The sequence below is a fragment of the Centrocercus urophasianus genome, unplaced genomic scaffold (genome assembly GCF_019232065.1).
Source record: "Centrocercus urophasianus isolate 14NV4802_14NV808 unplaced genomic scaffold, USGS_Curo_1.0 seq_22, whole genome shotgun sequence".
Classification (NCBI taxonomy): domain Eukaryota; kingdom Metazoa; phylum Chordata; class Aves; order Galliformes; family Phasianidae; genus Centrocercus; species Centrocercus urophasianus.
The window spans coordinates 3,110,020-3,129,022 of NW_024884778.1; the positions used below are offsets into that span (position 1 = coordinate 3,110,020).

At 43.7% G+C, this 19,003-nt stretch overlaps 1 protein-coding gene across 1 annotated transcript in view; it reads left to right on the forward strand.

Annotated features, from left to right (window-relative positions):
• The first annotated feature begins 1,515 nt into the window (after window positions 1–1,515).
• The window catches only part of PDZRN3 (PDZ domain containing ring finger 3), a 120,268-nt gene continuing 102,780 nt past the window's right edge, over window positions 1,516–19,003 (forward strand). Inside the window, exons 1-3 of the mRNA XM_042823835.1 lie at window positions 1,516–2,371; window positions 7,639–7,725; window positions 8,872–8,979. Coding sequence (XP_042679769.1) covers window positions 1,655–2,371; window positions 7,639–7,725; window positions 8,872–8,979 — 912 coding nt within the window. The 5' untranslated portion in view covers window positions 1,516–1,654. The remainder of the gene's footprint in view (window positions 2,372–7,638; window positions 7,726–8,871; window positions 8,980–19,003) is intronic.

The window sequence follows — 19,003 nt, forward strand, 5'->3', positions numbered from 1 at the left end:
GTAATTTCAGCCCTGCTGGCAACATGTTGGAAACCAAACCTCCTTTCAGTTTCAAACCTCAGCCTTTGAAAGTAACATTAAAGGCTCTTGTTGAGAGACTGCTTTTTAATTTGTGTTTTGCTTTGTTTTTAAAGGGAGAACTGAAATCTAAGTGTCTCCAGTAGGAAGGCTCTATTTGTGCCTTCTCCCTCAGATAATGGCAGCAGGGAGAGGGGAGCTTTGGTTCCCTGTCAGCCTTCCCAACTGCTGCCTAAATACAAGACCGCAGTGGCCTTTGAAAGCTTCCATCATACTTGATTTATAAATAAAGTATCCATTCCTACATAAACGTCACATTAAAGGGCGTCACAGAACTCAGCACAGCATCTGCCTAGCCACGACTTCACATGTAAACGTTATTCAAGCTCTTGCCCATATTTTCCATCCAAATATTTGTACAGTTTCAGATGGCTTCAGGAGCCCGGTACTGACATCACTGCTGAAATCAATAAAGCTCTGCCTCCAGCTCCACCGGGCCGGCCGTGCATCCTGCACACACAGCTGGGAGCAGCAGCCCCAAACTGCCAGGATGTCGGTGATGGACACTGCGTTATCATCCCTACCTGCTGCAGCCCGCTCCTCAGCATGTGAGGAAGCACTTTATGCTCATCTAAGGAAGGTCGCAAGGTGGTGGTCACAAAGGGCTCTGATTTAGAGCAGCTATCTCCAAACAGCCTGCAGCAAAACTTCCCTAATCGCGTACCCAACTCGCTGCATGTACAGATGCACGCTGCCTTTAGCTTTATGGATCATGAGTAGCTGGAGTGAAACGAGCTACAGACGGAACTCAGCTGGAGAAGCGGACGCCTTGGTGCTAAACGTGCGTGCCTGAGGCACCCCGGAGCACAGCCACGTGCGTACCGGCCAGGCACCTCCCAGCGGTCGGGCAGAGGACGACAACACCCCAGAGGCTCAGAAATCACTGCCCCGCGATGATGTGTGCGTGGAGGCCACTGAAGCTGACGCTTCTAGTTGGGCTTCTGTCTTACCATGAAGGAAAACACGTTACGAGAAGGACGGAGCGGCTCCCCCCGGGCCCGGCACGCCACGTGCCCCCCAGCGCTCCCGGTGCTCCCCATCACCTGCAGAGGCACGGCAGCTGCACATCGCCCCGCCCGAGAGCACAAAGCCGCCCTTGTGCCTCACCGGGGGCCCTGGGGGCCGTTCCGTCGGGGCTGCGAGGGGCAGCGAGAGGCTGTGAAGGGCTCTGAGGGCGGCACGGAGCCGCGACGGGCGGCGCACCTCCGACGGGCTCTGAGGGGCAGCACGGGGCTGCGATCGGGCTGAGGGGCGGCACGAGCTGCGAGGGGCCCGGGGGGCGGCGCGAGCTGAGGGGCGGTGCGGGCCGGGCCGGGGCGGGGCGCGCGCCGGGCTGGGTGCGGGCGGCGCCGGCAGTGCAGCGAGCGGGGCAGCGGGGCCGGGCGCTCCGCGGGAGCGGCGGACAACGAGCGGCCGTTCCGTGACGGCGCTGCGGGCCGGACTGCGCGCGGGGAGCTGGGGCTGCCGGTTCTGCTTTGCTTCCCCCGTCCCGCTCGCGCTTTGCTTACTTCGGCTGGGCTTTTTTTTTTTTCTCTCTTTTTTAAATCGTTATTATTTTTTGGAAAACGGAAGGAGGATGGGATTCGAGCTGGATCGCTTCAGCGGGGAAGTGGACCCCGACTTCAAGTGCAACCTGTGCAACAAGGTTCTGGAGGACCCGCTGACCACCCCCTGCGGCCACGTGTTCTGCGCCGGCTGCGTGCTGCCCTGGGTGGTGCAGCAGGGCAGCTGCCCCGCCAACTGCCAGCGCATCTCCGCCAAGGAGCTCAACCACGTCCTGCCGCTCAAGAGCCTCATCCTCAAGCTGGACATCAAATGCGACAACCACGCGCGGGGCTGCGAGGCGGTGGTGCCGCTGCAGCACCTGGGAGAGCACGCCGAGACCTGCGACTTCTCCCCCGCCAAGTGCCGCAACCGCGGCTGCCGCCAGGTGCTCAACCTGCGCGACGTGGAGGCGCACATGCGGGAGCGCTGCGAGGCGCGGCCGGCCGGGCTGTGCGAGCAGGGCTGCGGCCTGATGCTCACGCACGGCGAGCGCCGGAGCGGCGGCCACAGCTGCCTGCGGGCCCTGCGCGCCCACGGGGCCGCTCTGCAAGCGCGGGCGGCGGCGCTGGAAAAGGCGCTGAAGAAGGAGGCGCTGCGCGCCGGGAAGCGGGAGCAGTCGCTGCTGTCGCGGCTGGCGGCGGCGCAGCTGGAGCTGCAGGTGACGGCGCTGCGCTACCAGAAGCGCTTCACGCAGTACAGCGCCCGCCTGGACGCCCTGGCCCGCGCCCGCTCCGCATCGCCCGGCAAGGTAAGGGCGGCCCCGCGGTGACAGCGCGCCCGCCCGCGGCACCCGGCGTGTGTTCTCCGTTCTCTCCCCGTAACGAAACTGGAGTTTCCGGGGCTGGAAATGGCGCTAAGCCTCCAGGGGCTGGGGGGTCCTGGGCGGGTGTTCGGTGCCCTGGGGGCACGCTGTGCTGTCTGCGTGCCGGGGTCAGACACCTGCTCAGTCCCTGCATTTTGTCCTTAAAAGATCAATTTCTGAGGAGAAAAATTAACTTGATTCCAGGCAGTCAGAAATAGGCTATTTATAAAGGGCCCAGAATCAAAAGGCAGAGCTGCAACAACCCCCGAGCTCTAATTGGAAAGGGGCTCCCCAGCGAGGGAGGCGCTCGGAGCCAATTATCTTTTAAATGAAGAGACTCGGAGCCCTCCCGGTGACCCGAAATGCGCTGCCACATCCCGGCACGGCCACATACCGGCACAATCACATCCCTGCATGGCAGTTCTCAGTTGCTCGGACTGTCACAGCCGTGTCTCCGCCGCGATGGTGCTGGGGCAGCAGGAGCTGTGCAAGGGAGACAAAACTCATTGTTACATTGTGTTTTCTTCTTAGAGAGGCCACCATTTCAGGGTTTTGCCAACACGGAAAGTATCTTAACACTGAGCCGACTCTCCTGACTTGGGCAGTTCTGGGAGGGATGCTGACCCACACGGAGCCCCCGCACAGCCCTGCTGCCTCCACACACCTCAGCTCTGCTCTGCTCCTAGCAGCACAGCTTTCTCTTATGCTGCTCCATGGCCAGTGCTGGTCGTGTTGCTTATGTGCTATTTCACTCTGTGAAGTTAGTGAGCTGCACCAAAGGTGCTACTACCAATAACTGTAAGCTAACAGCAAAATTTCTTATCAAACTGATGGATGCAGCTGGCCAGAAGGACCGGGCTGGATTTCAGCCCTATTACAAAAGGCTGCTATGCAGCTTTCTGAAGCAGTGCCTAATCCGAAGAAAGCTGGAAGGTGTCATGTCACCACAGGCTTGTGGCTCAGCGGTCAATCACATGTCTTTCACAGCAGTTTGGGCAGCCCTCCAACACCAACAGCTTATGTCTGCCTTGTGCCCAAAGAAGTACAATCAGGAAACTTGCATCTTTGTGCTCTGGAGAGAGTTTTGAAAAGCCTTTGGTAATCACCTAGCGCAGGGGATGCTTTCCAGTTTGGGGATGTGGCCTGCTTCCAAGCTGTTCCTTAGGGGCTGTTTGCTCAGAGGTTCTAGCACAGGCTGCACAGTGTAGGATGCCGGTTATAAACACTTGGCAGGGCATTGTGTGCTTGCCTGAGGATTAGATTCCTCGCTGCCTGCATTACATGTATGATAATATAGAATAACAGACCTCAACTTCAGAGGAAATTGTATATCCAAAGCGTGCAGCACCACTGCTGTCATTATTTTATTATGAAAATACTCATACTAGATAGGTTTTGCTATAAACTGTAATTATCCTGTGTTAAAACACCTAGCACTAATGAATGGTTCAGAATGTGGTGATTCTCAAACTTATTGTAGGATGTTCTGGATTCTCTGCAGATGGAGAAAAAGGGATGTTCTGACTGCTGATGGGTGGTTGCTTGTTTCTGGAGATGTAGAAGCAGACTAGAATAAATCAGAGGTTGTTCCTTCCAGTCAAAACAAAGTGCCCACTTACAGTTCCGTTTAAAGGCTTAGTTAAGGGGAAATATGATAGTGATGGATGAAAGACCCATCATGAAGGACCCAAACTTTTGGCCGTTTGGCTGGGCGAGCTCCACACACGTAGATTTGCATTAACACAGCCTTTCTTTGTGGCATTGCATTTGTCACTCAGCTTTCCCACGTTGTTGCCATAAAAATATCCACACACAAAATATATATTTTATATACACTCAGAGAGTCTTCTGATAATACCTCCCAGTTCTGTTAGTGCATTAAACAGGTGGCTGTTAAATAATTCTAGTTCTGTTTACCACGTGTACGCTTTTCCATCCTCTTAGCCACTGAGGGAACACTTCAATTTCACAGTGTATTTACTGGATGTCTGACCCATGCTTATTCCAAAAGACAAATCTGAAGGCTTATTTAGAGGGAGACTTTATCCCTCGGTTGAGAGGTGACGCTTATTGTGGACAAGCTTAAGGAGGGAGTGGTGGAGAAGGCAGCATGTCTTACTCAAAATTATTGTTCCCTTTGATCAGACCTGTCCATCCTGAAACATCAAAGTCTAAGTAAGCAAGAAAAACCTCATACTATTCAAACAGTGCTTAATCCTTGCTGAAACATACCACTGTTCACACCTATTGATAAGCTGATGTAGTCGAGCCTTTATGTACACAGCCATCAAAGTCCTCTGGGAAGCTGTAGGAGGGAATCTGAACCAGCTCTTGGTGCTGGTTCCAGTCTGCAGTGTCAAAGCTGTGCCTGGCAAGGTGTGCTTTCAGGGTGGCATTTATACTGTACAAATGTCAGTCTGTCAAAGGTGAATGAAGGCTTTGAGGCGTGGCAAAGCACAGTCTTTGGAAGTCCGGTCTTAAGCCCTTTTGCTTTACTGGCTACAGGAACCAATTCATGATCTGGTGTTTAAGACCTGTGGTTTAGTGCCTATGTGGAGGTAGTAGCACAGGTTTTAATTGCATGAATGCCAAAGGAAGCCCTTTAAGACATGATTGTGTTCTTTCTCAGGCTGACCCAAACAGGCTCAGCTGGGCTGCAGTCAATAAACAAGGGGCTGAAGTGTTTCCTGTTACAGACAGAGCTTCCTAACCACTGTATTACCAAAGAAATCAGTCTTGCAATACATGAAGCAAAAGGCAGTCTATTAGATCTCCATTACTCAGCTGGGAAGAACAGGGAGCTGCAGCATTTCCAGTTATCTCACCGCCTAATGATTGCTTCACTGGAATGCTAGACATATTAGAGGAGGAAAGAATGGCAGAGCTCTGGAAGAGTAATTTACATCATGGCTTCCTTATGAAGCAAAAGCAGTTGTGAAAGAAATTGCTAAGACTGAGAGGAGAATCTGCAAAAGTAACCAATTGGCAAAGCAATGCACTGCTGCCTTCCATGTGCTTGGCTGTTCAGCACAGATGGTGGAGTTATCACTGAATGACATGAGGGGTTTGTCTATAACGCTACTCTGCTGCCAAAGGGACGCTGCAGACAGGGTACAGATCTGTCAGGTCTGAGCGGAAAGTTTCTTAACACCCCTGAGTTCATTTTTCAGGAATACTAAAGAAAAACACTGCAGTGGAGTGTTTGGGTTTTTTCCACAACTTTTGGCTACCTGCTTTACTACTTTTTCTGCTAGGCATACAGGCATCAAATCGTAGCCACATAAGGAGGCTTTAATGAAAGCATTCAATTCTAATTAGAGGAAGTGTCTCAAGAGCAATGTTGTAATTGTTTCTTGATTGTTCTAATTGATTTGCCTTTTTAAAAGGCATAACAGTGGAAGTAAACAGTGACACTATCACATCCCTGTCTTTCAAATGCTGAGTTATCAGTCCATGAAAGCAGCCCCACAGGACTGTAAGTTTGCTCCTTGAAATGCTGTCTGACATACAGGTTTGAAGGCTCACAGTGCAACAGCCTTTACTTCATTTTCCAGTCCTCCTCTGAGTACCTGATTCTTACTGATGCTGAGTGTAGGCAAATTAAAATAAAATTAGTTGGAACTCATTCACATTTCTCTGTAATAGGCCCAAGTGTACTTACTATGGGACCTATAGGAAAGATAAGATCACAATCTGACAAGAAAATTGTAAACCACATTTTCAGGTGAAGCCTGTTGGCTCAGCAGCTCTGTGGTCAGCAGAGCTCCACCAGCTTACACCAGGAGAAATTTGGGCTTTGTAATCTTCCCAAAATCTATGAGAGTAATTCAGTAATCCAGGATTACTTGGACATTTTTTTATGAGTTTAATAGACATTAATATTCGATTGGCAACTTCAAACTGATATGTTAGAAGAAAAATGCACAAACTAAAACCAGCTGCATCAAATTACAATGCAACTGTTGTAATTTCTGTCATTAATTGGTTATGAAAACCAGACTTGTAAGATAACTTCCTCAAACCTTCTTTGTGTTCATAACTTTTCCACCCTATGGATAAAACAAAGAAAAAATCTCAGAGGTAGAAATGTTCACAGATATCTGTGGATGCACACCGTACAGCTGGGAGTACCCTGTTCTTATTTCTGAAGAAGAGACTATTATTTAGATGGCTTTTTGTAATTGTGAGCTGTTGTATAGTCTTGTAGTGTTTTGCTGTGAATGACAGCACTTAATTGAGTCTGATTACACTGTGAGGATTTAGTTGTATTCTGTAGTGTGTGCATGCAGGTTTGTCCTAGCAAAATGCAGAGGCCTAAGTAGCATCACACTGTCACAAAGGAGATTTTGTATACGTTTATAGAAGATGTACCTTTTACGAGCACATCTGTGCTTAGGAACAAGCTTGGGTAAGTCAGGATAGCAAATGATGTGTGCACAGTCCTTCGGATATTACAAGGCTGTCCTGCCTTTCTCTGTTGGGCATTTTTTTTTTTTTTATTTTTTTTTTTTTTTTTTTTTTTTTGCATAATCAGACATTTGTTCACTGCAGAATTTCATGTTTTAGAGAATTAATACAACAGTTTTCAGTGCTGAGGGATTTGTGTTTTGCTAGTGTTAAAATTCCGAAGAAAATTGTGCTCAGCATCTCTTTCCAGCAGGCGCTGTGAATGGCAATTAGCACCACAGCCCCTCTGCAAAATTTGTAGCAGTTTTGTTTAAAGCTGTTTCTAAAGCTCGCCAGAGATTTGCTGTTGTATCACAGTTCATATTCGATACTGTTTAAAACAATGTATTGCAGCTAGCGCCAGAGAGCAACAACATAAAAATGCAGCCCTTCAGACACCCTCAAGCACTGGAAAAGTCAAGAATCTGACTACTGGAGCCGCGGAGTATTTTACATAACAGATCACATATGACTGGGTCAAGTAGTTGCAGGAACAGTATTGCATATAAATATCTTCTGTTGCTGTTAAGTGTCTCACTGTAGATCTCAATAAAAAATACGCATAAATCTCCAGGGCGGGTTTTGCAGAGGCGCCGTGGGGTGGCTGGAGCCGGGGCTGCTGCCTTCCCAGCTCTCCCGCAGAATTGTTCTACACTTCATGGGAAAAGGAACTAACAAAGCGACCCAACAGACCGGGATAGAAGTGTTATCTGTCCTGCTCATCAGCGCACACAAATGCTTTGAATGCATCTCTCTGTTCTTTACAGGGTGAAGAAACTAAAGCACTGACTCTCGTCCTTCATCGTGACTCAGGCTCTCTTGGATTTAATATTATTGGTGGCCGACCGTGCGTGGTATGTTAATTGTTAAAATATGTTTGCCCTTTCCAGTTGGGAAAAGCATGGAGGTCAACACTTAGAGGAAAAATGCTGCTGACAACTATTTGGCTCTCTTGGGATTCTTTCAGAGCAAATCTTACATTCAGATTAGTATTGGAGGTCTATTGACTGTGTGTTCTTGTCTCTCACATCTTCAGTCTCGCACACGGTCACAGCTAGTGACACTGACACAGGTGGGATGTCACTCCCAAAACGCTGAAAGCCCCGGTATCTTTTTTCTCAGACCATACTGTTTCAAAGATAGTGCACAAGTTCAGGACCGCAGCTTTAGACCTTTTACAGTTCATTAAGAAATGGATATTTACTCTCCTTTCCACCAGAGACCAGGCTGCCCTCTGTGCAGGTGAAGGGATGTAATTTAAACAACCTACGTTTGAATTCCATGATTTCAGCAGATGTTTCCTGCACACACACTCACTAATGTATTTTTTCTTGATGCTTGCTGGCAGGAGCTGCTGCATCTGACTTTAATTAGATCAAGGAGTGGAATATACCTTGTCCTAGTAATTTAGAAAAGTACTCAGAACTACTCCTTGGACTGTCGGAAATGTGACATTAATGACAATTTATTCCTGGTGAATTCACTTGAAAGTTATTGTTTATAGTTAACATTTTTCAGTTCCTTTTCTGAGAAACTGATCTGCACCAATAGCTGATTTCACAATAGACAGGGATATGAAGATACCTTATTAGTTAGAGGTTGTTTTTCACAGTTTTCTTTTCAAGGTTCCAGAGGAAGAGCCGTGCAGCTAAAAATAAAAACGCACTGTTGCTTTCTGTTTGATGTGCAATCAGGCTGCTGTCTCACTGGATTCTACATTACCATAATTATAATGACAGCTACTAGTGAGCTGGCCTAAGTCAGAAGAAAACAATTATCCTGCAAATGATGAGCCTAATGAAAGTCCATTCCTGGCTGTACAGTTACTCAGAATGGGAGGATCAGGTGTTCTCATTAGTCCAAATAGTCCCATATTAAGACATCACTAAGAATATTTATTCTGAATTACATGCACTGCTGTGGCACAGGCAAGTTTTAGCTCAGCACAGATTAGAGTTACTTCAAGGTTCAGTAACGTGTTTTTCATTTCATCTTTAAAGGACAATCAAGATGGTTCAGCCAGCGAAGGAATTTTTGTATCAAAAATAGTTGACACTGGGCCTGCTGCTAAGGAAGGAGGGCTCCAAATTCATGACAGGATTATTGAGGTATGTGAGTACACTATCCAGCCTCTTTTAATAGTCCGAGTTCTGTTGTCATGTCTTCAAATGGCATGAAGTTTAGCGTGGGTTCAGGAGAAATGTACCCTGGTAAACACTGTCTAGAAGACATGTCTGCTAAAATATGCTCGACTTGATTCAGTGCTGACCTCTGTGGCTTTAGGTATAGTTCTTACCTAAATATAGAAACCAGATTATGGTTGGTATGTGCATGTCCTGACTTTCTGAGGAGCGAGTATCTATCTGGTATGCCGTAGATATTTCTTTTTAAAGCTATTGGAAACTTGTAAGTTATTTAGTTAAAACCATATGTGAAATATCTGTAGTGTAAACCTTGATTTTATTTATCCTGGTTTCTAAGACCAAAGGTAATAAATGTTTCGAATGGCCAGAAAATATTCTACTCTGCAGTTTCTGTAGGATTTATTATAAACCTGCCTGAGGTACTCCATTACTGTTGTTTGTAACTACTTGTATTATTCCGTTTGGAGTCTGAATTTCTTCTCATTTTGCCAAAGTCTTGACATCAATAAAAAGGCCTTTCTGTGAAAGTGATGGTTGCTTGAAATGTTTGTTTGGGAAAAAAGATCTTTTTTTTTGAGAGAGAGAGAGAAAGGAGGTTGGTTTTCATGAAATGCAGCTGAGTGTGAGTCCGTTTCCTTTGTTTAGCATTTTACAGTTTAAAAAAGTGTTCTTTGCTGTCTTATTTCTGTAGGCTGGAGAAACTTTGAAACTTTGAGAGTCTGTTGTTCCAAAAGATAAGTGCTGTGTTTGTTGCCAAGGATATCATGGAGCAACCAGTTTCTCTAAGTAATGGAATTCTATTGCTCTTATGTTTTGCAAATGAGCAGTAAACAGCTGCTAAGGATTTTCTGTTGGCAGAAGACAATGTGTATTTGCTATTTTCTGTGCTGTTATGGTAAATCGTATTCACAATTTAGTAAGGATATAAAATATTAATTAAGTTTCTTCATATGGAAAGGAGTGGAGCCACAGTAGCAGAACTATAAAAAGATAAGAAGCTGAGCTGTGAAATGATCCAGAGTTGCTTAAACCATATTTATGGTATAACATAATTGGGAAAAGGTCTGCAATTTTTGTTTGAACTAGGATTTTTCCCATAGGCACATATTTCCCCAAAGCGTGTTTGAAAAGCTGACATCCGTTTCTGAAGTAGCGCATAATCACACGAACAAAACAACTATGAAAAACAAAACGTTGGAAAATCAAACTCCCCAAAGTAAGGAGATGTCCTGGTTTTCAATCTTCTTGAGTGTTAGCACTGTAACTCAGCCTGGAATTGCAACCATATGGCAGTTTGTTATAGGAGTTGCCAGGAGAAAACGAAGGCAGCTGACCTCCACAGGCCCTATAGATTCTGCTCTCTTGCAAGCAATTTTGGTCCTTACTGCTTTTCTCTGCTCCATTTTTCCAAAGTTCAGTATTTGGCACTGGTAGCACAGACCAGGCTGAGCAACTAAATACTGCTATGGTGTTTGTGCCAACAGTAAGAACCCAAGAAGAACATAGCAGGGTGAGATTCCATGCTGTGTTTCTTGGCTGCTCTGTGAGTGCAGTCTTACCTCTGTCAGTAGCATTTGGGCAGAGTTCTTCCCACAGTTCCAAGCTACATTCTCTCATAAGACAGAACTCCAGAATGAAAACACAAGGAGAACTGGTTGTATGTGTAGCATGCTAAGGGTAGCAGAAGCCCAATTGAATGCTGTGTGTTGACAGCCTGTGCTGTCTGCAAATTCGTTTTCATATTCACTCATTTCTAAATACACACAAAAGGCTGATGAAAATTCAGCAAAACGGTTACAAAATCAATGACTTTGGATGTGTGAGTTTGGATTAGGAATGCCTTGTTGAAGGCAATCTCTGGGAGACACCCAGCTGATGAGTTTTGATTCCCACTGTGGAGCAGTCACTGAGTGTGCTAATAGGTTCTTTTCAGATCAAACGGCTGAATATAAGGCCCCCCAGCCACTACAGGCATCCGGTTCACAGAACTAGAGTGGTCTGATGCAAAGCCCTAGAAATCCTTGTACTGGGGACATCAGCACCTAAAAACTACTGTATACTTTTTGACTCTGTGAAATTTGTATTTATTGCACTGTATTTAACCCTATTCTAGGTAAGGAAGAAAAGGGATACCTCTTGCATCAAGGCATCTAACCCAGCTTTGTCATACTAGACAATTAGATAGATAATTAGATAGATAATTGAAATACCCTGTAAATTACCTAGCTGAAGATCAGTAAACATTTAATGATAGTCTCTAATGAAGCAAAACCCAAAGTTCATAACTACGTCTGGCAGTTCAGCAGATGTAGGTGTAAATGACAAGATGCAATCAAAAGCCTCAGGTGGAACCCATCACAGACAATAGAGCATGCTAATGGGTCACATTTGCTTTGAAAAGCACGAGAGATGACAAAGAAACAGGATAATTATCTAGAACTGAGTTTGGCTATCTAGAACTTATTTGATTTGCTCTTAATATTATAGTTTTAAGTAACACCAGCAGGATTTTAAATAGACCCCCTCACAGAGAACTCTCATTCTAACATAAGATGCTGAGCATAAGATCTCCAAAATGATTCCAGAGTTCATGGCAGTGAACTTAAAATGGAGTAAGATAGAAATAATTTTATTTCCTTTTGAAAATGTTTCTTTATTGTGGATCTCCTGGCAGGCATATTTTGGAGCTTATGTAAAATAAGAGCATTGTTTCTCATTTTCAAAACTGTCAAAACATTTCTCAGTACTTAGCAGGGATTACACAGTGTGCAATTTGGATGCATGGTGCTGTTTATAGCTGATAGCAAATGTTGCTTGGAAGTTCTTTCCCCTGACAAACTATACTGAGATAAACCTTGAATTATGTCTGAGATAATTATAAATCGTATTTTCCCACTGGTTCGGATTTCCTATTTTACACATTTTAAAAGAATAAATATAAAAAAGTAAATCAGGTCTAATGGCTGTCTTGAATTATCAGTAAAAGCATTTTTTGGACTGTATTTCAGTAACACAGGCAGTGCCACTGTGAAGTGCTTCCACTGCTAAATGGCATACATCATCGAGATGAATGCTGCATGATCTGTGCTGCTCAGCCTTGAAAGCAGCACACGACAGAAACACAAACACATCCTTTTCCTTCGTATTTCATTTTACCAATTCTGTAACATAATAAGGATATTTAGTGTTTACACAGGACCTTCAGGAATATCTTATAGCTGTTTCCTTTGCTGTTTTATCTTATTATCCTTATTTTGCAATTGTGTAAGCTGAAGTATACCAGAAAGTATCTTCCCAAATTATCAGGTCAGAGTGAAAGACTTGGATCTTGGTCTGTTCATTATTGCTCTATGTAAATCAATGCTTTTCACCTGTATCTGTTTCCAGGTATTTCACAACTACTCTAGAAGTGAGGAAGTAATGATATTATGAGACTTTCTATAGTGTGGCTACAGGATTTTCATGTATGTCTGTGACTTATTTATTCAAAGCAAACAGCTGATTTAAAGTGATATTCTGAATTATTGTTCCATAGCAAATTGCCATATTAAAAACATGCTGAAACTATTGATTTTATTACAGAGGAATTACTATTTTCATAGAATACATTTTTGTCAGGGCAACAGAATGGTCCTAATTTCCTCTTGTAGCAGAGTTGGTTCAAGTCCCAGCCATGAAGGACTCCTCTATGCAGCTGCCTGGCATTTCTTAAGACAAAGTTTTTATTTTTAAGCACATCAGCTCTGAAAGATTATGAATTAAGTACAGCATTCTCTTCTCACTGACGAGTAAACTCATTTGTTTAGCTTCAGAGGCTAAACAGAAAGGAGGCTTGAAATGCTGACTGCCTGCCACCTTAAAGTGTTTTTAGTACAATTAGGGTACTGATGCAGTATCATAAACTGTCATAGCTGCACCAAAACCACAAGAATTTATTCCACCTGAGCTTGCCCAATGTCTCATGCTGCTCGCAGAAGGATCATTAGTTTAGGAGTTGAGAATTTGTCTCAGTGCATTTGATTGATTTTCCCCAAAGTGCACTCATTTGCTACACATTACGGGCTGCCTTTCTGTTAGGTGAGTTTCTTCACAGGTTACTCAAAGGAACAATGAAACTTTTTAGCAAATCATCTACTGTATGTTTGTAAATAAAATGTCCAATTTGCTCTGGATTCTCCATTCAGCCTGTAGTACACAGGCAGTTCTAGCAGAACAACTTTCTGCTTTTTTCTCAGCAAACCACACTGGGTATCAGAGTTAGCAGTGTAGCTTTCAGAAAGTCAGATCAGCACAGAAAGCACATCAGCCAGGCAGGAGGGCAGGGAAAGGAGTGCTCACAGCAGCACAGCATACATTGCCCTGTTGGGGAAATATGTGGGCCAAGAAAGATCTGCTGCTTTGTAGTGGACTGAAAGAGTAAATGAAGAAACTTTTCACGTGCTCTGCTGGCATGGGACAGGATCTGGTTTTTCCATGAGGTTGAGTATTTGGGCTGGAAGAGTTCCATGTACTGCCAGCCCAGCTTTCCTGCCAGCATAGAGTTGTTCCCCCAGCTGCACGCCCACTGCAGCTTATCACCACTTGCAGACTGTTCACAGGAGACTTCCACAAGTAATCAGTAAATGTAATAACTGAGCAGAGCTTTCAGTTTCTCATTTGCTGGTGCACTTTCTAAAATCAGCTTTAACATGATAAACTTTTGCATTTTCTTGCAAAAGGCTCACTGCATGCACTAACTGAACTCCGATAGGCAGAGAGGCTGAACAGAATTTTTCATTGTCGTGAATGGAAGAGTTCAGCTCTGCAAACAAGATTTACTATGCAGATACATGCACTTAGGAATTAATTTTCTGGAAAAGAACTATTTTAAGACAGCAACTTAAAATTGACTGTTCCTGTTCCTGCCAGGACATGCAAGCACACTTGAGTATTTCTGGAGAGGGAACATAGTGGGGAAATGAGTACAGTTATAGCAAAGTCAGCTTTTTTTGGTGTCTAACTTGCAGAACATTTTCCAAGCCCTTTGTCCGTATCTGCTCATGTATCACGAAGCATCCTCATGTCTGTGCTAAAGCATAGGTCTTGCAGGTTGCTCAGTGTTAAAAGGGAGTTTTAATAGTCTTAAGGGGAAAATGGAAATGAAAACAGAAGATGTTGGTTATCACTGCATTTTTTCATCTCGTAAATGGATTTGCCTGATTCCCCATCAGTGCTGCATTCTGAGCTGTGGGAAAGAGGGCAATAAACCAGACAGCAAGAGGGGGATGAACCAAAGATGTGTAGTACATGCTTTACAGTAAATATTGAATCATCATCCTTCCCACAAGCAGCAAAAAAAAAAAAAAAGAAAAAAAAGAAAAGAAAGAAAGAAAGAAAAATCCATTGGATGGATTGGAAATATAAAGTTCTGTAAAGAAGGAAACAATTGTTTCTACCCTAGTGGATGAGGAATATACTTTCTAAGTCATATGCTTATGCATCAAACTTCCTGACTGTAGGAAAATGGGAGAGAAAAATGCCAGCAATGAGACAGCCTTTTATAAGACCTTAAAAACCAAATCACTCAAGGCATGGACTGAACAACATGTGCCCCACCTCCCAAAATTCTTTGGTGTGATGATGAACTTGCTTAGTACCATGAAAAACAGGACTTGGAGAGGAAATGCAAACTGCTTTGATAACTTCCAGGCCTGCCAAACCTCACGTGAAGTGTGGGACCCAGACAGGCGACTTGTGTTGCAAGATCATAGGCTTGTCAAGCATCTCATCCTGCCTCCCACCCTCATGTTTACCATTTCCAGTGAGTGAACCCACGCTTGGTTTGGTTTCCTCTTGCTAACATCTTGTCAGCATCCCAAGGACACCGGCTCAGCATATGCAGCCCCTTGCCAGGCTGTTCTGTGCCAAGGCAGGACGAGGTCACCCACAGCCTGGGAAGGCACAGTGTGAAGGTTCTCCTGCCTGGTGTCACCTCATGGGCTGCAGGAGCAGTCACAGTGCTGTGCACAAGCCTGAGCCCTGGGCATGAACTCCAGGGAGAAAATACAACTTGAGAAATTCAGATGCTGGCTTTATGAATTATCGCTCGTTCAAAGTGAAAAATAGCTGTTCCATATTCTTTTTAGCTGAGCAAAAAGAAATGCATCAAGTTCCAACAAATACTTTTTAAAAAGATGAACATAAAGCCTTTAACAATGGGGCAATTTAATCCTTTCACATGTGGCACAATTTTTTGCATTTTAAATCATCTCCTGTTCAGTTTTCCACTTTGAAAGCCAAACCATTATGATGAACTGTTAGATTTTATTTTTAGATTTTTGAATGCTCTGAATCTTTTTAGAGAGAGCACACAGAACGTCCTATCAACTATTTTCACACATTTTGTTTGTATCACAATAATGGAGCAATCAGATGCAATCATCTCTAGTTTAGTACATATGTAGTACATTACCATGTCAATCGTATGAAAAGATATGCAAAAAGCGAGTGCAAATTAACTGGGGGGAAAAAAAAGCAAGCTCAGATCATTGCCATTCAAAATGCACTTGAGTAAAATTTGCATTAACTTTTAATTTAGAATTACAGGAAAGATGGAATTTGTCCAGTAAATGTGCAGAAAAGTTGTATGTATGTGTGAGGTCAGCAGGCCTTTCCAAAAATCCTCCACATGGAGCAGCTCACCCTGCAGTGCTAACCTGGTCTGTGCCACTGGTGGGATTTGTCTTCAAACCAAGAGCATGGTATGGAGACCTGCCTGTTGTGAGCACTTCATTTGTCTGCATTTCACAATAGCACAGTTTCCTTTTTTCTCACACATATAATATGAAAATTGAAATGAAATCCTAGAATCTGTTCTGGTAACACCTACAATGCAGTCGCTTCTAGACAATGGTCTTTATAGTGTTTAAGTCAACTTCTTCTTAATAGAGCATGTTTTCCAGCATGAAGTATTGGGTTGTTTTATTCCTTTTCCTAATTTATTCTTTATACCACGAAAATCCAAAAGCTGTTTACAATTAACCACAGTTCTGTGCTTTAAACACTGAGAGGGGACAACTTATCAGCACTGTGACTCTAATTCCAATGCTGTTGACCACTTCTCTACTTTATGCATGATGTTGATAATTTTTAAAGCAATACAACTTTGCTATATTATGTTTCACTACAAAGCACAACTACAGGACTTATAAAGTTTTTAGACTCTCATAAACAGAAATGGTACTGGGCTGATAATAATAGTATAGAGATGTTTTGCTTCAGTACTGGGGCTTTTAAATGAGTGCAGTATGTAAGTTGTTGCTTTTATAATGTTGTAGAAGTTGTGTGTTTTTTTTTAACGCTATTTGTAAAATCTTATGCCTGTGAAGGGAATTTTCCACTGAAAGTGGAATTTGGCTTTTAAAGACTGAGGGAGAATAATGTTGCAAAAATGGGAAGTTGTGAATTGCTCTGAAGAAGGGGACTGGTACAAACACTGTGTGTGAGAGACACACATCCCATCCCTGTGCAGCAGCCATTCTTCTGGAGAAGGGCCAGGTGATCACTGCGCTTTGGGCCACACAATTCCATACAGCCCAAATGTTGCAAATATCTTTTCTGCATCTAAAATGGCGCATTAATGGTGGAACGCATTTCAGTTGTGCAAGGCAGGTGCAAGAAAGTCACGTTATGCAAAATACTATCTTCTGTTGGTGCAAGCTCCTTGCTACTAGCCTTCTCAAGCCTTGTGTTAAAATATTCTTTCAAAATGATCACTGATTTATATAGCCTCGGTCGTAGAACTTCACCTATGGATATCAGGAACTGCATGTGCTCTGGCAGGCTGCTCTTGTACACCCTTTCACAATGACAAAATATAGATGGTTATCGTCTGTAACCTCAGTATACTATCCATTATTACTTCCAGTTCATCTACCAGCAGTACAAAATAACTAAAAATTGGGTTTAAGTGACATATCCAGAGGCATGACAGGTCTCTTAATTGTAAAGAGTTTTATATGGAAACACTTCAGTTTTTCTTCTGTCTGTTTTTCTTCTGCCAAAATCCAAGTAACTTTGAACTACACAAAAGTCTAAGTAACTCTGAAAGCATCACAGGGATATGGGTAATTGTGAGGTCCCACCTCCAAGTTTAACAAACAGAGTGAAATCTTGCTTCCCAGGGTGACAGAATGACAGAGGTTGGAGAGGATCTCTGCGTTGCTCAGAGCAGGGCAAGCTGAAGCCTGGTGCCCAGGGTCCTTCCTTGGGATGTAGAATAGAAGCATGCACACCCTGGGTTTGTGAATAGGCCTTTTGGGCTGTGGGGCTGGGCAGGAATCTCAGCTGCAAACTGGTAAATATTATGTATGTTTGATTGATTGGATGAACATGAGAAAGAAACCAGCAACAGGAAGGGAGAGTGAAAATGTTTCCTGAATCATTTGGGGGAAAAAAAAAAAAGAGCTTTTCAGTGCTGTTGTTTTTTTTTTTTCTCTGTCAGTTCTGCAGGCTTCCCAGCTCAGGAAGATTTAGTTTATTTCTCAAAAGGTCTTGCTTATAAAGCAGATCTTTCTCTGGCTCCAGCCAGCTCTAATAAAAATTAGCAGTAACCTTAGCAGCTGCCGTGCCACATGACTGCTTGGGATTGCATAACTGCTTTTTCCTTCTAAAGAAACACACAAAGAGATCATCTGATCTCCTGCCTTGCAGCATTCTCTGTGAAGTGTTTCTCTAGCTTGATTCCTAAACAAAAATCTTTTTCTTCTTTCTTCTAACAGTCCTCTCTTTTTAAGACCAAAGTCTGTCCATAAATAGTAACGGACTGTAGGCAGAACTTCCTTGACTTAAGCCCATGAATGAATTGGGTGATTTTTTTTTCTGTTACTCAAACTATTACTGTTTATCAACAGTAAGGCACGTCTCGAATAAAAGCTAATGTCAGCCTGAAGTCATTCAAAGAAATATTTTGCTGCTGAAACTGAGGCTTTTTAGGACTGTTAGTATTCCTGAGAGTATGCTTTTGGATGGAGATGCATTGTGGTTTGACAAGAAGATAAAGAAAGAAAAGAATCCTGTGGCCATATAATAGATGTAAACTGAACACACTCTTGGCTCGGTGCAGGTCCCAGTTAATTCACTGGAAATCCCAGTGTATTTAACCTGATCCACAAGCACAGAACAGTTGGAAGTTTAAATTACTCTTCCTGTGTGGCATGTGGAGATGGACCATTGTTTTCTGACTAATTGGTTTTCCCTCTAGCAAAAAGGGAAAAAAAAAAAAAAAAATTAAATGCTTATTCCATGCAGCAGCATTGTACCACTTCTGCAGAGCACTACACAGTGTCAAAGAAAAAGGTGGAACTGATCTATGAGCAGACGCTGCTCTGTATGAAGATGCAGTGCAACCTGTTAGATTCGATGTGGCTAAGGGCAGGGTGAGAAGCAAAATGCCTTTTGCTGGTCCAGCAGTGTTGGGGCAAACACACCAGTGTCCCACTGCACAAGTGCTTCCTGGAGCCAAAAGTCTCAGGCAAACTTGTAAGCACTTCTTTTATAAGAAATACTTGGTGGAGGCTAGCATTCATTTACTGCAATTGTTAAGGAAATCTCAGGTCTCCAGCTTGAATCCTTAAGTCAATTAAGTGTGCTTTGAAAAGAGTGCCAACTCTTCATAGCTCAGTTCATTCCAAGTGTGAAGCAGCAAAAGTGAGACAATGATAATGTCACAGAATATGAGATGTTGCTAAAAATAATGGGCAAGTTCTCATGCACTGAAGCCTTGGAACCTGCACATTTCAAGGGCACTGGCTTGCAGCAGTCAGATTCCCCTCATCCACTTGAGCTGAAGCAGTCAACCTAACCAGAGGATTGCAGAAGACTGAATTTATAGAATTTTCATGTTTGCATCTTCCCCTTTTTTCTGCCGCAGTCTTTCTTTTTCCATCACTTTTCGGGAAGACCTAGTTCTCATTTTGAATCAAAAGTTTTGGCTCCTTTTATAACATAG